Source organism: Abrus precatorius, unplaced genomic scaffold (assembly GCF_003935025.1).
Source record: "Abrus precatorius isolate BTA unplaced genomic scaffold, Abrus_2018 Scaffold8, whole genome shotgun sequence".
Lineage (NCBI taxonomy): Eukaryota > Viridiplantae > Streptophyta > Magnoliopsida > Fabales > Fabaceae > Abrus > Abrus precatorius.
Window position 1 is genome coordinate 2,873,306 of NW_020874428.1, and position 18,529 is coordinate 2,891,834.

Here is an 18,529-nt window from a genome sequence, read left to right on the forward strand (position 1 = left end):
TAACCATTCCTTTGCTTTGTAAAATTTTTAGTCCTTTGTGACTAAGATGTGCATATCTACGATGCCATAAAGATGGAGATCCTGAGTAGAGATATGAAAGCATGAATCCTTCTTGATTGCAGATTGAGCAAATAGAATGAACATTTTATTTGTTGTGATATTAGTCTCTAAAATCAAGCCCTTATCAGGATGATGCAACTTGCAAGTTCCTAGCTGAAACATTACGGTTAAGCCTTTTTCTTGCAACTGTCCTATATTCAACATATTGTTCTTGAGTTTTGGTACTAAAAACACATCAATAATTATGTGATTGACTCCTTTAATGTTCAACCTAACACTTCCTTTTCCAGTCACCTCCATTCTTGTGTTATTACCAAGCTTTACATGTTGCTTGAAGGTGTCATCTACTTCTTGAAACCAAGATATGTTTCCACACTTGTGGTTTGAGCAACAAGAATCCAAGAACCATGCATTTGTTGCCTGCACATCATGTAAATCCTCAAGAGCCATCAACAAGAGCTCTTTTTCTTCATTGAATGCAGCATAATTGGCTTCTTTATACCATTCAGGACATTCATACTTATAATGCCCAAGTTTGTGACATTTAAAAATTCACTTGTGGCTCGATTTTGCCTCCCTCTTCCTCTTCCTTTTCCTTTTCCTCTTCCTCTATAGCTGCCTCTACCCCTGCCTCCATTGTCATTTCTTTCTTCATAACTTACTTTAAGTGTCTGCTTCTCTTTATGTTTCTTGTGAAATTTTTGCTCATGAACTATCAAAGAACTCTGAAGTTCATCAATAGAAAGAAAGTCAATATCTTTAGACTCCTCAATTGAGCAAACTATGTAATTGAATCTGTCAGTTAAGGATTTTAGAATTTTTTTGACAATTATTACATCTTGCATCTGCTCTCCATAAGTGATGTAATATATTATATGTTTACATTTAATATTTTATTTTGATTAATAAACACTTTTCATATGCTTTATTTTTATAATTTTTATCATTTTCTACTTATTTGAATAAATTAGGCCTATTACGAATAAATGATTTAATTTTGTATTTTTGGTTATTCTGACTTCTAACTACTCTTTTGGCCACAAATTTTTCTATAGATATCATTTTTGACTGATTCCAGTTGCATTAGATTTTACACATCTCGAGCTTCAAAATGCATATATGGATCATCGGATTTAGAGTTGTTTTCAATTTTTTATGATTTTTTGGAGTTGAAACAAATTTACTGAATATTGTTGTGGGATTGCATTTGGACCCTTGTTATTTAATAATTATATTTGGGCTTTTAGATATTATTGAGACTCGCATTTTGGCTACTTAATTTACCCTAATCAGAATCTATAAATAGACTAATAAGGTTCTGAATTAGGGGAGGTAATTAGACACTTTGAGCTTTTGAGGCTTGGTCGAAATAAGAATCCTTATTTTTACTTTCTCTCGAATTCTCTCGTTCTTTTCTCATTCTTGCTTGGGTTAAGAATTTCGATGGAAGGCTAAATCTCTTGTTCAATCCGTGAAATCAAAATGTTGTAATTCTGACTTGAGTTTTGTGTTAATTGCTCCGAGTTTGTTCTCTTTTTCTCTCTAATATTAGAATTGTTTATTGCGATCGTGCTTGACTTTTCTGTTGTTAGATTTCAAATTAGGACTCGATTGAAGCTCTAATTTGATAATTAATGCGAATCAAGTTAAATGATTATTTGATTTAATTTGTAACTCTATTCAATTAGGTTATTTAATTGAATTAATAATTGAATTAGGTGATTATTCAAACGTAGATTTAAATCTTTAGATACTGTGATAGTCTGAGTTACACGCAATTGGTATTCTGTGGATTGATATTTCTTAATTCATTTTTTACTCACTTTAATTATGTTCGTAATTTAATTTGATTAATTACAATTTTCAAAAATCTAAAAATCTTATTTGCATTTTTTTTAAAGAAAACCTAAAATTGAATTTGACTGAAAATGTGTCTCCGTGAATCGACCTAAGTTTGACTATATACTACAAAATTTTTAAAAAACTTAGTTGTTTTGATAGCGACTCGGCATCGTCTATCAATAAGTTCTCATCTTGCTGGCCACACTCATGACCCTAGAGAAGTAGTCAGTTATGCTCTCACCCGATTTCATTTCAAGGATCTTGAATTCTTTCCTTAAACTTTGAAGAATCGACCTTTTTACTCTTGATTGCCTTCATATTTTCTTTTCATCGAATCCCATATTTTCTTTGATGTATTCTTTTGTAAGATTATTTTTAAGATTGTCCTATCTATGGCTTGAAACAAGTAATTCTTGACCTTCAAATCTTTTAGTTTTATCTCATTACGTTTCTTTTGCTGATCTTCAGTAGTTGCACCTCCTTTTTCTGAATCTTCAAATCCTGTTTCCACCAAGCTCCAGTACTCCTTGGATCTTAAGAAGTTTTCCATCAACATACTCCAATGCCACTATGACCATCGAAGTACAAAATTGTTGATTGTACAAAACTGCTATCATTTGCATTTGACACACTCTCTATCACGTATTCAACTCACTTTCTTCACAGGCCCCAATAGAAGCTCTGATACCAGAATGTTAGAATATGGAGAAAGAAAAAGTATAAATTATTGTAATACTTCACATGTAATTCATTAATAGATGTAATGCTCTTATAGAGCTACAAGGAAGCCCAAACAACTAACTAACATTAAACAGAATTCACAAACAAATTACAATAACTATCATAACAGAAAATATGGTAATATACATTACATTTTAGTTAATTTTTAGTTTTAATTTTTTATTTCTAATTTTTAATAAATTTTTATTTATAACTTTTAATATTGATTTAGTCCATTAAAAATTTAAAATTTTGATATATGTCAATATTTGGTCTAACTATATTAACATTAAAGACTAAAAACAAAAATATATTAAAAAAAGACTCCAACAAAAAAAAAATCATTTGAAAAAATAAAATAAAAAAATTCACTAAAAATTAATAACGAAATTTTTTTAATAAAACTCTTTCCAAGTGTTATCGTATCGATTAATTAATGATTCAATTCATATATTAGATATCAAACTTTTGGAGGAAGGTCTATGTTCAAACTTAAACAATTCATATCAACCATTCCAAGTCTTGACTGTTTCAAAAACGTTTGGCTAGGGATCTATAAGTCATCCTTTTCTAATTTACGCTAATGAGTCAAAGTCAGAGTCTTTTCTACGAATTAAAATATATATTTAATTATTATAATTAACACTCATTAATAAATTAGTTCTATATTTAAAAAAATTATATTTTAGTTCTCATGAAAAAGAAATTAAGATTTTTCTAAACCCTAAACAACATGTTAATAAAAGTTATTACTAACTAAATTGCATTTTTTTTTTGTTCTATGTTATAACGGTGAAAATTAAAATTTAACCAAACAATCATTCAAAATTTAAATCTAATTTTTTTTAAAGAAATGAACTAATTTAAAAATATGTATTTTAACTGTTAATATATATAAGACAATGCCCAATTGGCCTTTGGTTTCTCAAGCCGGGGAAAGATTATTAGAAAAATAACAACATCCTTAGATTACTTGTTCCAATGTTGTTATAAAGGAATATGTTCATTATTGTTCAAATACTATTAATTCAGAAAGACAGCACGTCTTACAGCCTGAAGCCCTGAACTGAAAATTGATATTTCTACGTGTAAATGCTATTTTATAATCATCCTCCAAGACAAATCAATCACGTCGAATAACTCTCGAAACTAGCATTCATAGGATATTGAGAATCAAAGATGTGCGAAAAGGTCACTCAACAGTGCAAACTTAGTATTAAATAGTACAAGATTAAGATTTTTAGAAAAGGGCGAGCCTTCTAATATAGAAGGTAGAACGACCACGCCGACAACAATCATTAGTTTCAGAAACTTCAGCAGCATTAGCTATTGATATATATAATTTCGTCCCAAAAGCATTTGCATATTCATATTCAGTAACATAGCCATCGGAGTATAGCCCACTACAGACAGGTTCAGCCCTTAGAGATTTTCTTTACATTAAATTGCTAAAAATCAAGGGATTAATCAATGTGCCAATTTCTTCAAGTGTTGGAAAGTTCGTTGCTTAATCCACTGTCGATCATATGGCAAGTAAGCATGAATTGAACTATCATACCTGCAGGTGGAAACCAAACAACCAGCTATATCAATCAATGCCAAGGCAACCCACATGCACAGAGAAAGCCCCATATACAAGATAACCAATTATATGCATAGACATTTCACAAGTCCACTTAATTTTCCAGATCTTTTCCAGAGAGGGCCAGAACAGGTAGAGTAAGCAAATGAAACAGCAATTGCCATGATTCATTAAGTTCTTATCAACCCTATAGCCCAGAAAAAGTGCAGGTGGAGGGGAGGAAGGGAACAGAGGGGGGAAGGTAAATCATTTTCCCCCCAACACTTCTTATCAACGGTACAAGAGCTCTAAACAAAATATAAAACTTGATTTATGGTAATTTATTTCATCAGAAAGAAAACAACCTACTCTGTTAAGACTAATAATGACCCACGGAGGAAAATAATGTCAACTCTCTACATCAGTTAAGCCAACAAAGAGACGGTTAATCTTTTGTTTTCCTTAATCTACATCTCAATGTCAAAAACAGAACCTTCTAGTTCAACATTTAAAAGAAAAAAAAAAGCCTTATGCTTGAATTATAAAGAGCTCAAAGCATCTGAATATCCTATCTATCCCTTTCTCTACCTTACTCTTTGTTGAAATATCAACAAAATTATGACTGCTTTCAAACGAAAATTAAAAAAAAAAAATTTGTGAAGGAATTAATGAAATGTGCGTGCACATGATTTTTTTTGAGAGGGAAAGAGAGATATACACTAGGGCGCTCAAGTCCACAAGACCATCTATGAAGTTGTAGAGATCAGTAATATCATAAGAGAGATTTCTGATGGCCGGATTCAACTCCTTTAGTTTCCTTTCATACAGTGCACATATACCTGTACAAGCTCAAGATTAAAACCTATATTTAATACTAAGAATTAATCCATACAAAGCATCAACAAAGAATATCTACAAAAATAATAATATACCAGCATGAACCACAAAAAGAAAAAAAAAAAAAAGAGAGAGAGAGAGAGAGAAAAAGAAGTTATACCAACAGCATGCATCTGTTATCTATTCATATCCTTTTTAACATGATTTATTTTCATGTTGGCTGTAGATGCATATCACTGTGTTTGGTGTGACATGATTTGATAAGTTATGGAAATTCCTTTAAAAAGCCAAAAGAACGTGGCACCTTTTCTACGTAGATGAAATTGACATGAAATGAAATGTAAATAAATTCATGAACCTACAAAATAACACTAAAACATGATAATTCATTCATTTGCTCTCTTTAGCTGATCGCATTGCCCAAATATTGGTTCAGTATGCTGCAAGGAATCATCAAAGGTATCCAAATATTGCTTCAGCATGATGGCTTGAGTTTCGAATTTTCTAAAGATTGGGATAGATTGTTAAACAGCATTAAATTTTATGACCTTCAGACAACAGTTATTGATTGTGCTACACATGCCCACCAAAAAGCACACAAAATTTACAGATTCCCAAAAATGCCAAGAACTTAGTCTTTTGACTAGATGAGATCTGATCACCTCATTCAACTGAATAATAGATACTTTTAACACAGTGATAACTGAGAATCTAATTTAATATAAAAAATAAGACACAGTTTAATCCAATATATCAAATCCAACTCACCTCTTGAAACAATAAAAAATTGTAAATGACTGAATTATGCAATCCATGATATTCTGTTTTTCATGTTATCAGATAAACACTATGAATGTCGGATGGACTAAAATTTTAATAGGCCAGGATTAGGTTTAAAGCAGGTGATTGAAGGTTCATTTGTTATGCATGTAATGATAGGGAGGATTTTCAGGCAATAGGAGAGGATAAAGGGTTCAATTAGCGAACAATAGCATTTGATATGCTCTAGAACAACTTCAATTCAGTGTTTATGATGGGATTAGATCTAACTACAGTCTTCAAATAAAAATAGTCTCTGTAGAGCACAAAATTAAAGAAGAGAGGGTAGAAGAAGCAACCTAGGCATAATACCATGGGTTTGATTGCATCACACAATCAAAAGGAAACAGAAATATTTTGCCTTGAGTTTCATCAACAATGATCATCAACATTGCAACAAGGTTTTGAATTCTTCAAAAATGAAGAAATAGTTCTTAAACACCAAAGTAAGAATCTAAAACATCTAATCTAAAGAACATAAATTCAAGCTAACAACAGCCAGAGGACTGGTCTTCCCAAAAGAAAATAAATACTTCAAAAATCACCAAATTATCCCTAAACTGATATCAAAACATCATAAAAGCTTATAACAAGGTTGTGGAAGAAGGTTGTGGAAGAATACAATGTGCTAAAAAATCCAAAGTAAGCCAAAATACTGAGATGAATTGATCTGAATTGATCAAGTTTGTGTTTTCTCAATGCTATGTGCCTTATTACATTATCCATACTTTCTAATCCAAAATCCACCATCTAAAGAACAGCAAACAAGCCTTTTCCTGCTAGGAAGGACAGCTTCAAGGATCAAACAACACCATAATGTCTTATAGTAAATTATGGCTACAAACAAACCATTGACCTCTAAATCCTTCTTAATGGTTTTGATTATAGTTTTCCTCAGCCTCCCTCTACTTTGATGATTTGGTTATCCTCCACTGACCTACTTTCCTTATCAGGGCTTCTACTAGTCTTCTCCACATATGCCCAAACTAGCTATTTAGCTAAGGCAAGAATCTACCATTTTTTCTACAACAGGTGCATTAGAGAAAAATCACAATACAAAATGTTACACAGCCAACGTTTTAAGGAAAACAAAGAGAGCCAATTCTAGGGAGGAAAGCATAACAGGTAAAAAGAAAACAAGAGGGGAAAAAAATAATTAAAAAAATCCATTAAGATTTGAAACCACAAGCCACTTGAACCCTACCTATCCACTACAGTTGAGCTTGTATTGAAATCATAATTATTCACATCAACAGAATTTGGTCGTTGTTCAAACTAGATATGAAAGAGCATATCTAAGTTTAGGACCACATTCGTTAGTTGGGCAATGCTCTCCAAATGAACACAAGAAAATAGAATTTAATTTAGGATTTTGCTGACCTGTGCTCTAAGGGCAGTGATTAAAGAATAAATAAATGATAAATATTTATTGAAAATCACTAGTATGCATTGAAAATCATAGATATGAGTGCATATTTACATTTTTCAATAAAACATTACTATTTTTTATTCCTTAACCAATGCCCAGCATTTTTCTTTAATTTATCAGTACAACTCAAAAAGAAAGGCAGTGCCAAATTACACTCCGTTCTTTTCAATTGATGAAATTGCATGCAAATTCAGACAAGCAAAGCAAAACCAGAAGCACATATCTACATTGAAATCAAGCAAACAGAACAACAGGGGCAAAAATAAATATGAAAAATATTAGTGGAGTTATAGTACTACTATTTATACCATCCATGGCCTGAGTGATAGAATCATAATCCATGAAAGTTCTAGTTGCTCTGTTCTGAGAGGTCTGCATTAGAATAATAGTGTGCCGTTTATCCTACAAAATATAGAAAACAAGAATTAGGGTTAGTTAAGGTGGCGATGAGAAATGAATTGGGAAGGCGAAGTGATTGGTAAGCGTGAAGAAGGAAAGCCCTAATTGAATGATACTGGAAAAGGGGAAAGGAATTGGAATCGGTGAAAAGGAGAATTGCGAGAAATGAAAGAGATTGAAGAAAACCTTACCATCTAAGAAGAAGGATGAAGACGATGCTCTGGTGCTGGTTTTCTGGTTTTGGTTGCCTCCACCCCACACTCGAATTCCAAACTCCAACACTTCAGAGTAACCCAACCAACTCTGTTGTCAACCTCACTCAGGGCAATTTCGAAATTTCGCCAAGATGAATTTACAAAAATAATTTATATTTTTGTTTTTTAATAAATTTGTTAGCATAATGTTGTTTTTTAAAATTTTAATGTAGCTTTGTGTTTATTAATTTTTAATTAATAAATTTAAAGTTTATTGGCATGATCCTTTATTAAAATATATTATTTTTAGTTTATTTAAAAAAATTATAATTAAATTATAGTTAGAATAAGTTCTTATGAGCTTATTAATTAAACATTTAATTAAATTATGCATCTATATACATCGTAAAATAAATAATGTACTCTAAAGCAAATAAATAAATAATATACTCAATTATCTTTGACGCTCCCTTTCTTTTATTTTTTGAAATTTATTAAAATTTTAAATTTAAAAATTTTGCCAAATGTTAGCAAAACGGTAGAAGTTGAGGTAGTAAAATTGTCATAATTTTTAATTAAAAAATTATTTTTAAATACTTAAATCTGACCTTAAAAGTTTACTTTAACAAAATCGTATTAAATAAGATAAAACTAAATAAAAATATATATAATATGTTGAATTAAAAAAGGAAATACTTTGCAGTATTTCATTAAAATTAAAAGAAGAAACTCGTGTGTATATATATAATTCGTGCCTATCATCGTTATCGAAGAATCTGTGCATCTAGCTAGAATCTGGCACATAGGCAATGGCAAAGTGATTCAGGTGTGTATTTCTTATAATTACAACAAAATTTGTCTAAACTTTAGTGTTGGCGTTGATGGGGACAAGCTCCAAGGTCTCTTCATCGACATTATCAGACACATTCTTTTCCGAAACCTCAGAAGGAAGCAGTCCCTCATATTGACCTGCCTTAGGAACAAGAAAAACTAAAGCAAGTATAGCAAATCTAAGCATGTCCCTTATAAGAACAGCCAACCAAAGGTTTGTAAAATCAGTTCTAGTGACATTGAGGAGACGAAGAAGAACCCCTCCACCCCATCTTGATAAGAGAGCTCCAATGCTATCAATGCACATTAAAAGTGCAAAAAAAGTGCCCTCTATGCCTAAAGGGCACAACTGGGTGCTCAGTACCAACATGGGCATCCATCTTATTTTGCCTGTGATTCTTGTAGCAGTTTCTTCAATGACAACAAAGAAGTAGTCAGGAATTCCAATAATCAAATTCCAACGTAGGATGAAGATTAGGTCCAGTACACCAGATATGGCATATAGGAGTTGTCCATAAAATACTAGGTTTCTAAATGGATAGTCTTTTAGAGCCTTGTGGTATATTACTACCCCTATTATGGAAGCCACTGCACCAATTGCATAGATCACCCCAACAAATTCCTGCATTTATAGGGAGAAAAAACGTAAGAAAGTAACGGGCTGTTGAGAAAAATCCTCTCTTTAGTCATTTTTGCCAAAGTTGTTAAACTGAGAGTTGGCATAAACTTATGAAATATTTGTAAACTCATAAACTGGAATTGTGAACTAGTAAGAGTTTACCTTGTACTAAAATAATATTAAAAAATCTATAATAATAAAGTTAAAATTATATTTAAATAGTTAAATCATATAACGACAATGGTATTTTGATGCCTGATTCTAAATGCAATGTTTCCAAACTTGCAGAGAGGGTTAAAAAAGCGGTATTAAAATTTCAAATAGTGAAATTTTGGTAAAGAAAAACTGATTTTCCCTTTATTTTGTTAAACTCCTAGAATTGGGCGTAACCTTGCTAGTTTATTCAAATTTATTTGAGCATACCTAAAAGCAAGTTTAGGTATGATTTGACAAAAATTTCTTACCAGAAATCATAAACTCGTACGTGTTTAGGAGTGAAAATGCGAGGGTAACAATTATGACTTCTGCAAAAAAATAAAAAATGAGAATTACCTGAGGGAATGCAGGGCCGGCTTTTGGATCTGTATACCAGTAAAAATGGCCTTCGTGAGTGGTTACATTGAGAGCTAGGGTAAGGAACATGAAAAGAGAAGGCTTCCATACTTGAGGGTACATCATTGTTTGGTGCATACTTTTAATTGTCATTCCTACACTCTCCAATGCCGTCTGCAAAATCATACTGTTATATTAGTTCACTTGGTTAACAAAGATGCCATAGATCTTTCAAATTATGAAAATCAGTAGATTTTGTCAACATTTCTAAAATCCCTTTAATATAAGATTAGCCACTAGTTATTACGAGCTGAATGCTTTTGGTTTTGGTTATCATACGTTTAGATTATGTGAGTACACAAAATATAGAATGGTTAAAAAATTAAGAGTATATAATATAGGGTGAGCAGAGCCTTTGCCCCACCTAGATCAACCAGTATATGAGTTAAGATTTAAGAATAGTCTATGAATTCAAACAAATGAGTTTGAGTTTGATCCTAAAGAAGATAATATATTTTTTTTAAAAAGAAGCAAGCTGAAGCAGTGTAATTAGATCGTCCAACTAAAGCGTCCAACTTTACATAAAAAAATAAGTTCAAATCCATCAAATCAAAAATTAGTTTGGTAATTATCAACTCCAGATATTAATTGTTAATTGTTCAATGTTTACAAAAGGAACATGACAGCAAAACCACACCGGCCAATGATATATAGAGAGAGAATGATGAGATGTTAATAATGCGCGTTCCCATTAACAATGAACAAAGACTTAAGATCCTTCCATTCCTTTTTTCCTGAACAATGAACTAATGAATTTTCTTTCGGTCCTTCAATCTCCTTTATTGCCAATTCGGCGTTAACCCAACTAATGAACAGTACCTGGGTAAAAGTCAAACTCTACAAGTGATATCAATAATTGTAGATTGAAAATTTGTTGGCTAGAACGTAGAAGAATAACCAAAATCATGTGCGATACATCAGATTATTATCAAAAGCTAAATTTAGCATAAATTCAACAAAAGGGACAGACAAAGAACCAAGATAGTTTTCAAACCTGTTTCTTTTCACCATGCAAGCCACTTGTTCTGTTCTCATAAATCACAAAACCCAAAACAATTGTCAACGCAGGAGAAAGTGCCATCAGACCCAACGATCCCTGCATAAACAACACAAATGAACTCATCTATGATCCAAATCCATTTTAAATTGTTTATCATAATTATGTCAACTTTCTACCTTTTCCTCAACAAACTAAAATTTAAAATTTCTAAAATCCTACGTTAAAGAAGAAGTGAAACTCAAGTAATTTCATAAATTTAAATAAACTTTAATTAATTTAAAATGTTAATATCCACTTTAAAAATTCATTTTAAGCATTTAAAAACAAAAAACGATTAAAAAGTAAATATTTTCAATAAAATATATTACATTTAATTACTTAAAATTAATTTAAAACTAACTTTAATGACTAATATTTTCAAAATTGTAATTAGAAAAGTGATTTATTAACTTTAATATTAAAATTAAGTTTAAACATCTAAAGTTAATACTTTAAAAAAGAAACATGATGAATATTTTTTAATCCAATTCTATTATTATCATTATTATTATTATTTAGTTAAATTTAACCCAGTTAAGGTTAATAAAATCGTTAAAAATATTTCTTTAGCTACAAATACAACAAATTACAAAAACCAACAAAACTTGGAAAAATTAAACTCTTGAAAACTATGCAGAATTAGAAAAAAAAAAATTCTTCTTAACCGATGCTTTAACACTAGTTAAGTAAAAATTCTTTATTAAAACTTTACGAAAAAAAAGTATATTAACAATATTTTCAGACAAAAATATTTAGCTTTTTGATTACTTAAATTTAGAAAACTGTTGAAATTTGGTGGTTTGATTGGTACCTGAGGTCCAAGATGGTGAACGAAGAAGCCACTAGCAAGGTACCCAACGAGAGCACCGAAACCCGAACAGAACCCGCAAAGGCTCTGCAAATCCGGCGCAAGAGACCGAACCTCGATGCTATTCCGTGCGATGCACGCGTCAATCGTCACGTCAGCAATAGCAAGCGACGCGGACACGCCGAGGAAGCACAGCAGCGCCGCGGCGGCGGCGAGGTTCCCCACAAGCGCGACGAGTGCGGCGGAGACAGTGCCGAGGACGCCGGCGATAATAAAATAGGGTCGGCGGCGGTATCCTCGAACGGGAAACGCGTCGGTGAGGATTCCCCAAACGGGCTTAAGAACCCACGGAATGAAGTAAAAGCCGACGTAGAGTTGCACTGTGGAAGGTTGAACCTTTTGCACGTCTTTCCAATAATAATCTGAAACTACTTTGAAGAACGAGCCGGAGAAGCCCTGGCCCAGCCCATAAATGAGGAAGACGCCAATTACGAAGGTTGGGTTTAGTTGTGATGATAGCATTCTCAACCATTCTATTGGCTGTGTTACGGTGGAGAGCATGGTGTTGGGTTTCTTTGATGTGGGCATGGCTTTGAAGATTATTGTGTTGTTATGGTTCGTGTTTTCGATCTGCGATTCGGGTTGGAACTGGATTGTGATGAAATGCCAGCCAGCTTTGGTTTCACTTCACCACTGAGGACGAAGAAGAAGAAGAAGAAGAACTGTGCTATGAATGCAGCGTTGAAAACTGCTTCTGGCTTCCGGTCAAAGTTATGCAACATGTTCTTTTCTTTCATTATTTTTGTTATCATTTATCTGAGCGTGAATATTGGACGCGATACAAATTAATAAATAATAAAATTTTAGTATTTAATAACTGGATTAAATTATGTAATTTTTAATAAATTTTTTTAACTGGTCGTTAAAGTTTATTAAAAATTATAAAAGTAAAAATAAATAAGTAAACTCAGAGTGAGAAATTACTGCATTTTTAATAAATTTAGCTTGATTAGTAATTTTAAATTCAAAAATTAAAAATAGATTTACAAGAAATATTTTCTGAAAAAATAGGTCTATAATAATGATCTGACAGTGCCTAAAACCTTGTTAGCCTTCCCTGGATGTGCTCCTTTCATGTTGTAAATTAATTGGCGATTAAATAAGGAAGATGGGGTCGAGTCTCGTCTATTAAAAAACACACCAAATTCAAATAAAGTTAACAGCTGTTCTTGTCTCCACATATCAAAATTAATGTCTATGGAGTAAAATTTCAGTATCTCATGGTCTAAGAGCGACCAAATTAAATAAAATAATAAATGTTATATTAGATCTCACGTAGTACACATTTTATTTTATTTATTTTAATTTTTAAAATAAATAATTATTTTTCTAAAATTAAACATCTTGAAACATGTCAAAATTCTTGGCGCTGTGATTCTGGAAAGAAAAGAGAGTTGTGGTTGACTTTAAATTGCACGGTGTTACTTACAAATTAATTATTGTCTGTAATGTAACTCCGAATGCGGCATAACAAATCTATTAGATCTTAAAAAATGAAATCATTCAAAGCAATGGATAGCTTAGACACAAATTAAAGAAAAAGCCTTAACATTGTGGACTTGTATATTTATTCAATTGCACATTATTTAAATAATTTTGGGGTATTATAGTGAAATTTTTCCTAAACTAATAGTTTCATCAGCAAAAACACCCAACGAATTTACATAATTATATTTATTGCTCTTCATCAGTTTGAACTACTTGTGCTAGCACCGCTCGGTTTGTGCTCCTAGGTACAGTTATCCTTTGTTTTCGGAATTACACATTCATGCAGCAAGTAACTTCTGGATATCCTTCTGAAAAAAAAAATGTAAAATAGAAAAGACCAGGTTAATCATAAAATATTTTTAATAGCTTTAGTATCAACAATAAACTGCACATGATAATGATAAGAATGTATATGTAGTTAAGTTTTTTTTGTAAATCTATAATACAATCACTCCAAAATGTCTATTGCCACTCCTTTATTTAAAAGGTTCTTTTCTATTGGTTAATTAAATAATAATAATAATAATAATAATAATAATAATAATATAATATTTAAATTAAAAATCTTAAATAAGAAATGACAATAGAGACTTTCTAAGTTTTATTGAAATTGATAGTATTGAATGCTATAATTTTTAATAAAAATGTTATTTATTAATTTCTTATCATGGGTATTTTTGTAAAGTTAGAAAAATTATAATATCAATTCTCGAAAAGATAAGGTTAATCATAAGTTGACATTATTTATGAAAGAACAAATATATAGTCTTTTTTAAGTGTAATTCACTCTCAAAATGTTGACTGTAAAATAAAAATTCCAAAGTGGAAGGTTGATATTGGGGTACCCCTTATTGGTTCACCTGGCTGTCCACATTTTAATCTGCAAATTTTGCTACAATTACATGTAACTAACCAAACAGCAGAGACAGCTGACAGACATCCCAAATTTATGACTAATTTTAAACCTCCTAACTTTTTTTACAAATCCTCTTTATTACTAAATGAAGAAAATATTAAATATTTTTTATGTTTTCAAGATAATAAATACATATACTTTTTCATTTAATACTTTCTGTACAAAATAGGAGGAAGATGAGTAGGAGAATATATCAAATCCCAAAAATTATTCGTGAAAACTAATGACTAATCCAGGTATATGAATGTGATGCTGAGTCTGACTTTCTTAATTTTTTAATTATCTCTTTTTTTATTCATAATGTTTAATAGTATAGTATAATTTAGGTAGCCGAGCTCACTTAGTGGAATAAGATTAGTTGTTGTTCTTTTGTTATTAATAATAATTAGACCTTAGGATTTACATAAATCAAAGACAATTGGGGTATACTAAATTTTGAGGGCCTCAACACTCAAGATAATCATATATGTCTCCCTCTTAGAATTGTTGGGCTTAACATCCCTCTCATAATGCCTTCAATAGATGCAGCCCTCAATGTTTGATGCAGTTTGAAGAAACTATAAGAAAATAAAGTAGCACTGAAACAAACAGCTATATAGCTACCAAGTAGCCAACTCATTTTCTGCTGCTCTAAAGCCTCTGAGCAATTTTGGTGATACAGAATCAAGCCAATTCAAGTATGTATCATGCAATTCAAAGCCATCTGTGATTCATCACATGATATGAATGACTAACTTACCAAATCTTATCCAATTGTGCAATTCTTCTAACAACAACAAATAGAATTATAGAAGCTTCATTTGTGATACAGTTTACTGTAGGAGTGTAACTTTATTTAGAATTGAACCATTGAAAATTGTTTCATTAAATACTCAGATGTAGGGCCTATTTCAAAACTCAACTGTGCTGAAAATAATTTACTCGCATTTGTTTAATACCTACTCACAACGAATGTAATTGAAAACTGCTGAAACCTTTCAGCAAGCAAGAGGTTACTGACTACACTAAGCATTAACTATTTCATTAGGCACTTAAAATATTAGAGTTTTCAAGCATTAAATTTTAGTGCTGAAGTTTTCAGCATTAAAAGTTTCAACACTGAATTTCCGTGCTAAATTTCTCAATTGACATACTCGATTAAGTACTTTAATAGTTATTTCATTGCCAATGTAACAATTAGAAACTAGACTAGCTACTGGGGGGAAGCTTAACATACCTCAATTTGAAAAGGAGAGGTTGTAGGTGGGTATCTTTCAACAACTTTGCCATTTTTGTCAACCAAGAATTTCTCAAAATTCCACTTGATAAGATCACCAAGAAAGCCCCCAGCACTTGATTTCAGGAACTGGTATACTGGAGTTGTAAATGGTCCATTTACATCAACCTGTTTTACAAAACTTTATTATTCTGTTACCTTGTACTTAAACTGAACTACTAACCGAAAAAAATTATCCAACCTTATCAAAAATTGGAAATTCAGCTTTATATCGAGTGCAAGCAAACTGCTTAATTTCTTGATTTGATCCAGGCTCCTGCATACCAAATTGATTGCAGGGGAAAGCTAGAATCTCCAAACCTGGAAAAAAGCTGCATAAGGGCACTGGAAGTGTGTGGCTGAAGAAAAATATTACTTTTAAACTGAAAAACTAAGAGCCATGTTCAAAGAAACAACAAAATGTAAAATCGAATTTAGGTCACTTTTGAATCTATGCACTGGACGTTTTTAATTTTCCTACAATGAAACCACCAAAGTTCTTCAAATATCAACAGACCAGATATGCATCTAAGGCCAAAGCTCTCTCCATGTTCCACCATATAGATATAGGGACCTTACTATGCTACCTGTGTTAATAAGCAACTTAAGGTGTGCTCAGAAGAGATTAAAAAAAACAGAAATCAAATCAAATTTACAATGAAATTCAATGTATAGTCCAGACAAAAAAAGTGGAAATGAAAACTTGTCCATCTTCTTCACTTTCACTCAGTCACTCCCCTACCCAACTCTTCACTCTTTCTATTTTCCATCTTTCCTAACATACAGCATTAATTTAGCTACATGTAGCATGATACAAATATGCACTAGGGAAAACGGACAAGAGGAATCAATGCAAAAGTATCAGACAAGTTAATCTCCTAAATTCCAAAGGATGGAATCCTTCAGGTTATGTTTGGATGGAGAATTTTAAAATTCTGGAAAATATGAAATAACTAATGAGGAATGATTAAAGTGAAAGTCAAATATAAGAGGAGTTATGAATGACAACTACAAAAAGTTAAGCATAACAGAAGAATTTTTAAATTTCTGTTGAATACAAGTCATTTGAAATTCCTTCTATTTCAGATAAAAATTTAGTTAAAAATTATGCAGTATTCTAAAAACACTTTTCCTTATTATCCAAATACATGTAATATAGTAATTTAGAATTACTCTATCTAAACACAACCTCAATGATTTAATTTCTGGGTTCTACACATCCACTGCAGAAAAAATTCACTCTGATCTTCATATGAGTGAGGAGAAAAAAATTATTCAAAAATCTACATAACATTTAGCATTATTGTCAGAAAGCACCATCAAAAAAATAATTCATTAAACATGTATTCTTTCTATTTTAGTCAGATGATTCTTATACCTAACAAAATCCAAAATAACAATCATTGTGGACTATACTACAACGGATGACTTGACAGGTTCTGATGTGCTTCACATCATAAACAATTCCTTTAAAACATGGAAAAAAATAGCAAGATAGTTTGTCAGAAAACTCTGTATAAAACATCAGAGATAAATAGACATAGATAGTAAAATCATAATCAATTGTTTCCCAACAAAGATGTGATTTTTTAAGTGACCATGTCAAGTTGTCAACAGAATGGTGACTTCAAGGACAACAGGGGGAATATGTGAGAAACAGATCCTGGTTAGTTATTTCAACCAGCATCCACATGTAAAATTACCAATAAATTGTGCCACAATTCAAATAGAAAGGACATTTCATATTTTTATACTGCCCAAGAAGAACAGAGATTTGCACAAGCAGATAGATTCAGAATCTGGAAGATACACTATACAAACATCATGAAAATATTACCAATTGCCATGCTCAAAAATATCATGCACCACAAATAACTATCTTTTGTATCCAACATATCATACCTTGATTTTTATATTTTTCATATAAGCGTGACAGCTCTGAGTAATTTGATGATGTCAAGCCACTGCCATAGGAATGAAATTTATTCAATGGTATCATAACTGACCAGAAACTTTTGACACAACAGTTAAATTACAAAATTAACTTTAGAAATGTAATGGATTAGATACCCTTGTACTCTGACTGATTTTATCTTTAATAAAACGTTGATGCTTAAAAAAAAAAATAGTTACAAAAGTAAAAACTGATTTCGTTTTCACTTAGAGGAAAACTAAGGCTCTATCACAAATACATTAATTAAGGTAGATATCTCCTTTGAAGGGTGCATAATACATACCACCGTGAAGCAACATTGACAATCAACAGAACCTTCCCCTTAAATTTGCTCAGAGAAACATCCTTCTTCTCAATATCCTGCACCACATAATAATTCCCATAAACACATAACAATAAATCAAAATAATAAAACAAAAAGCTTTTGTTTTTTCCCATAGTAAAAAATTATCATAATAGAAAACCAGTTTTGTTAACCTTAGTTTGGACTAATCAAATTGATAATAAAAACATTTATTATATTAAAGATAAAAACATATTAAACACTTGCTTACTTAAATTCAAGCTTAAAGATTGAAATTAACAAAATGATTAAAAAAAAGAGCTTTTTTACTGACAACCCCCCACTCCCAATTCAAATTCCAAGGCTAACCCAATTTTTTTCTAATAAAAAAGTTCAGAAACTGAAATTGAGCATGATACCTTGACAGTGAAATCATAAATGGTTTTATCAGTGGCAGCTCTTGCATTAACTGAGAAAGACTTTGGCTTTATAAGAAAGCTGGGAAGATTGGATGGTAGAGAAAACCCAGTTTGGAAAAAGGTTGACTTGGATGAAGCAAAGGGGGATTTGATGAAACGCAAAGAGGGTGAAGGGGTTTGGTTTGTTCGAGTGAAATCATGGAGTCGTGTGAAGAAGGTTGTGGAGAAAGACATGGAAGCCATTTTGTGTGGTTGGGAACTGCAGAAAGTCCTCTAGTTTGATACTTTTATTGCATCAGAATTGAGATGCGTATGTAAATGGGATTACACCCAAACCTTCTCGATCCAAAGAAAATGAAAATATAGTGCAAAATGTTTGTTACT

General features: G+C 31.5%; 3 protein-coding genes across 3 annotated transcripts; all 3 read right to left on the bottom strand.

The window, feature by feature from the left end:
- Positions 1-3,950: 3,950 nt before the first annotated feature.
- LOC113847829 (enhancer of rudimentary homolog) lies at positions 3,951-7,988 on the bottom strand. Its single transcript, XM_027477123.1, has 4 exons — positions 7,859-7,988; positions 7,577-7,670; positions 4,902-5,022; positions 3,951-4,180 (listed from the first exon to the last, which is right to left on the bottom strand). The coding sequence occupies exons 1-4, from the start codon at positions 7,859-7,861 to the stop codon at positions 4,090-4,092; spliced, it is 309 nt and encodes a 102-aa protein (XP_027332924.1). The 5' UTR covers positions 7,862-7,988; the 3' UTR covers positions 3,951-4,089.
- Positions 7,989-8,720: 732 nt separating this feature from the next.
- Positions 8,721-12,358, bottom strand: LOC113848178 (probable folate-biopterin transporter 6). The gene is made up of 4 exons (XM_027477576.1): positions 11,774-12,358; positions 10,918-11,019; positions 9,864-10,037; positions 8,721-9,314 (listed from the first exon to the last, which is right to left on the bottom strand). The coding sequence occupies exons 1-4, from the start codon at positions 12,356-12,358 to the stop codon at positions 8,721-8,723; spliced, it is 1,455 nt and encodes a 484-aa protein (XP_027333377.1).
- An 854-nt stretch (positions 12,359-13,212) lies between these two features.
- LOC113845819 (phospholipid hydroperoxide glutathione peroxidase, chloroplastic-like) lies at positions 13,213-18,529 on the bottom strand. Its single transcript, XM_027473421.1, has 6 exons — positions 18,146-18,529; positions 17,727-17,803; positions 17,392-17,453; positions 15,692-15,810; positions 15,451-15,618; positions 13,213-13,626 (listed from the first exon to the last, which is right to left on the bottom strand). The coding sequence occupies exons 1-6, from the start codon at positions 18,386-18,388 to the stop codon at positions 13,597-13,599; spliced, it is 699 nt and encodes a 232-aa protein (XP_027329222.1). The 5' UTR covers positions 18,389-18,529; the 3' UTR covers positions 13,213-13,596.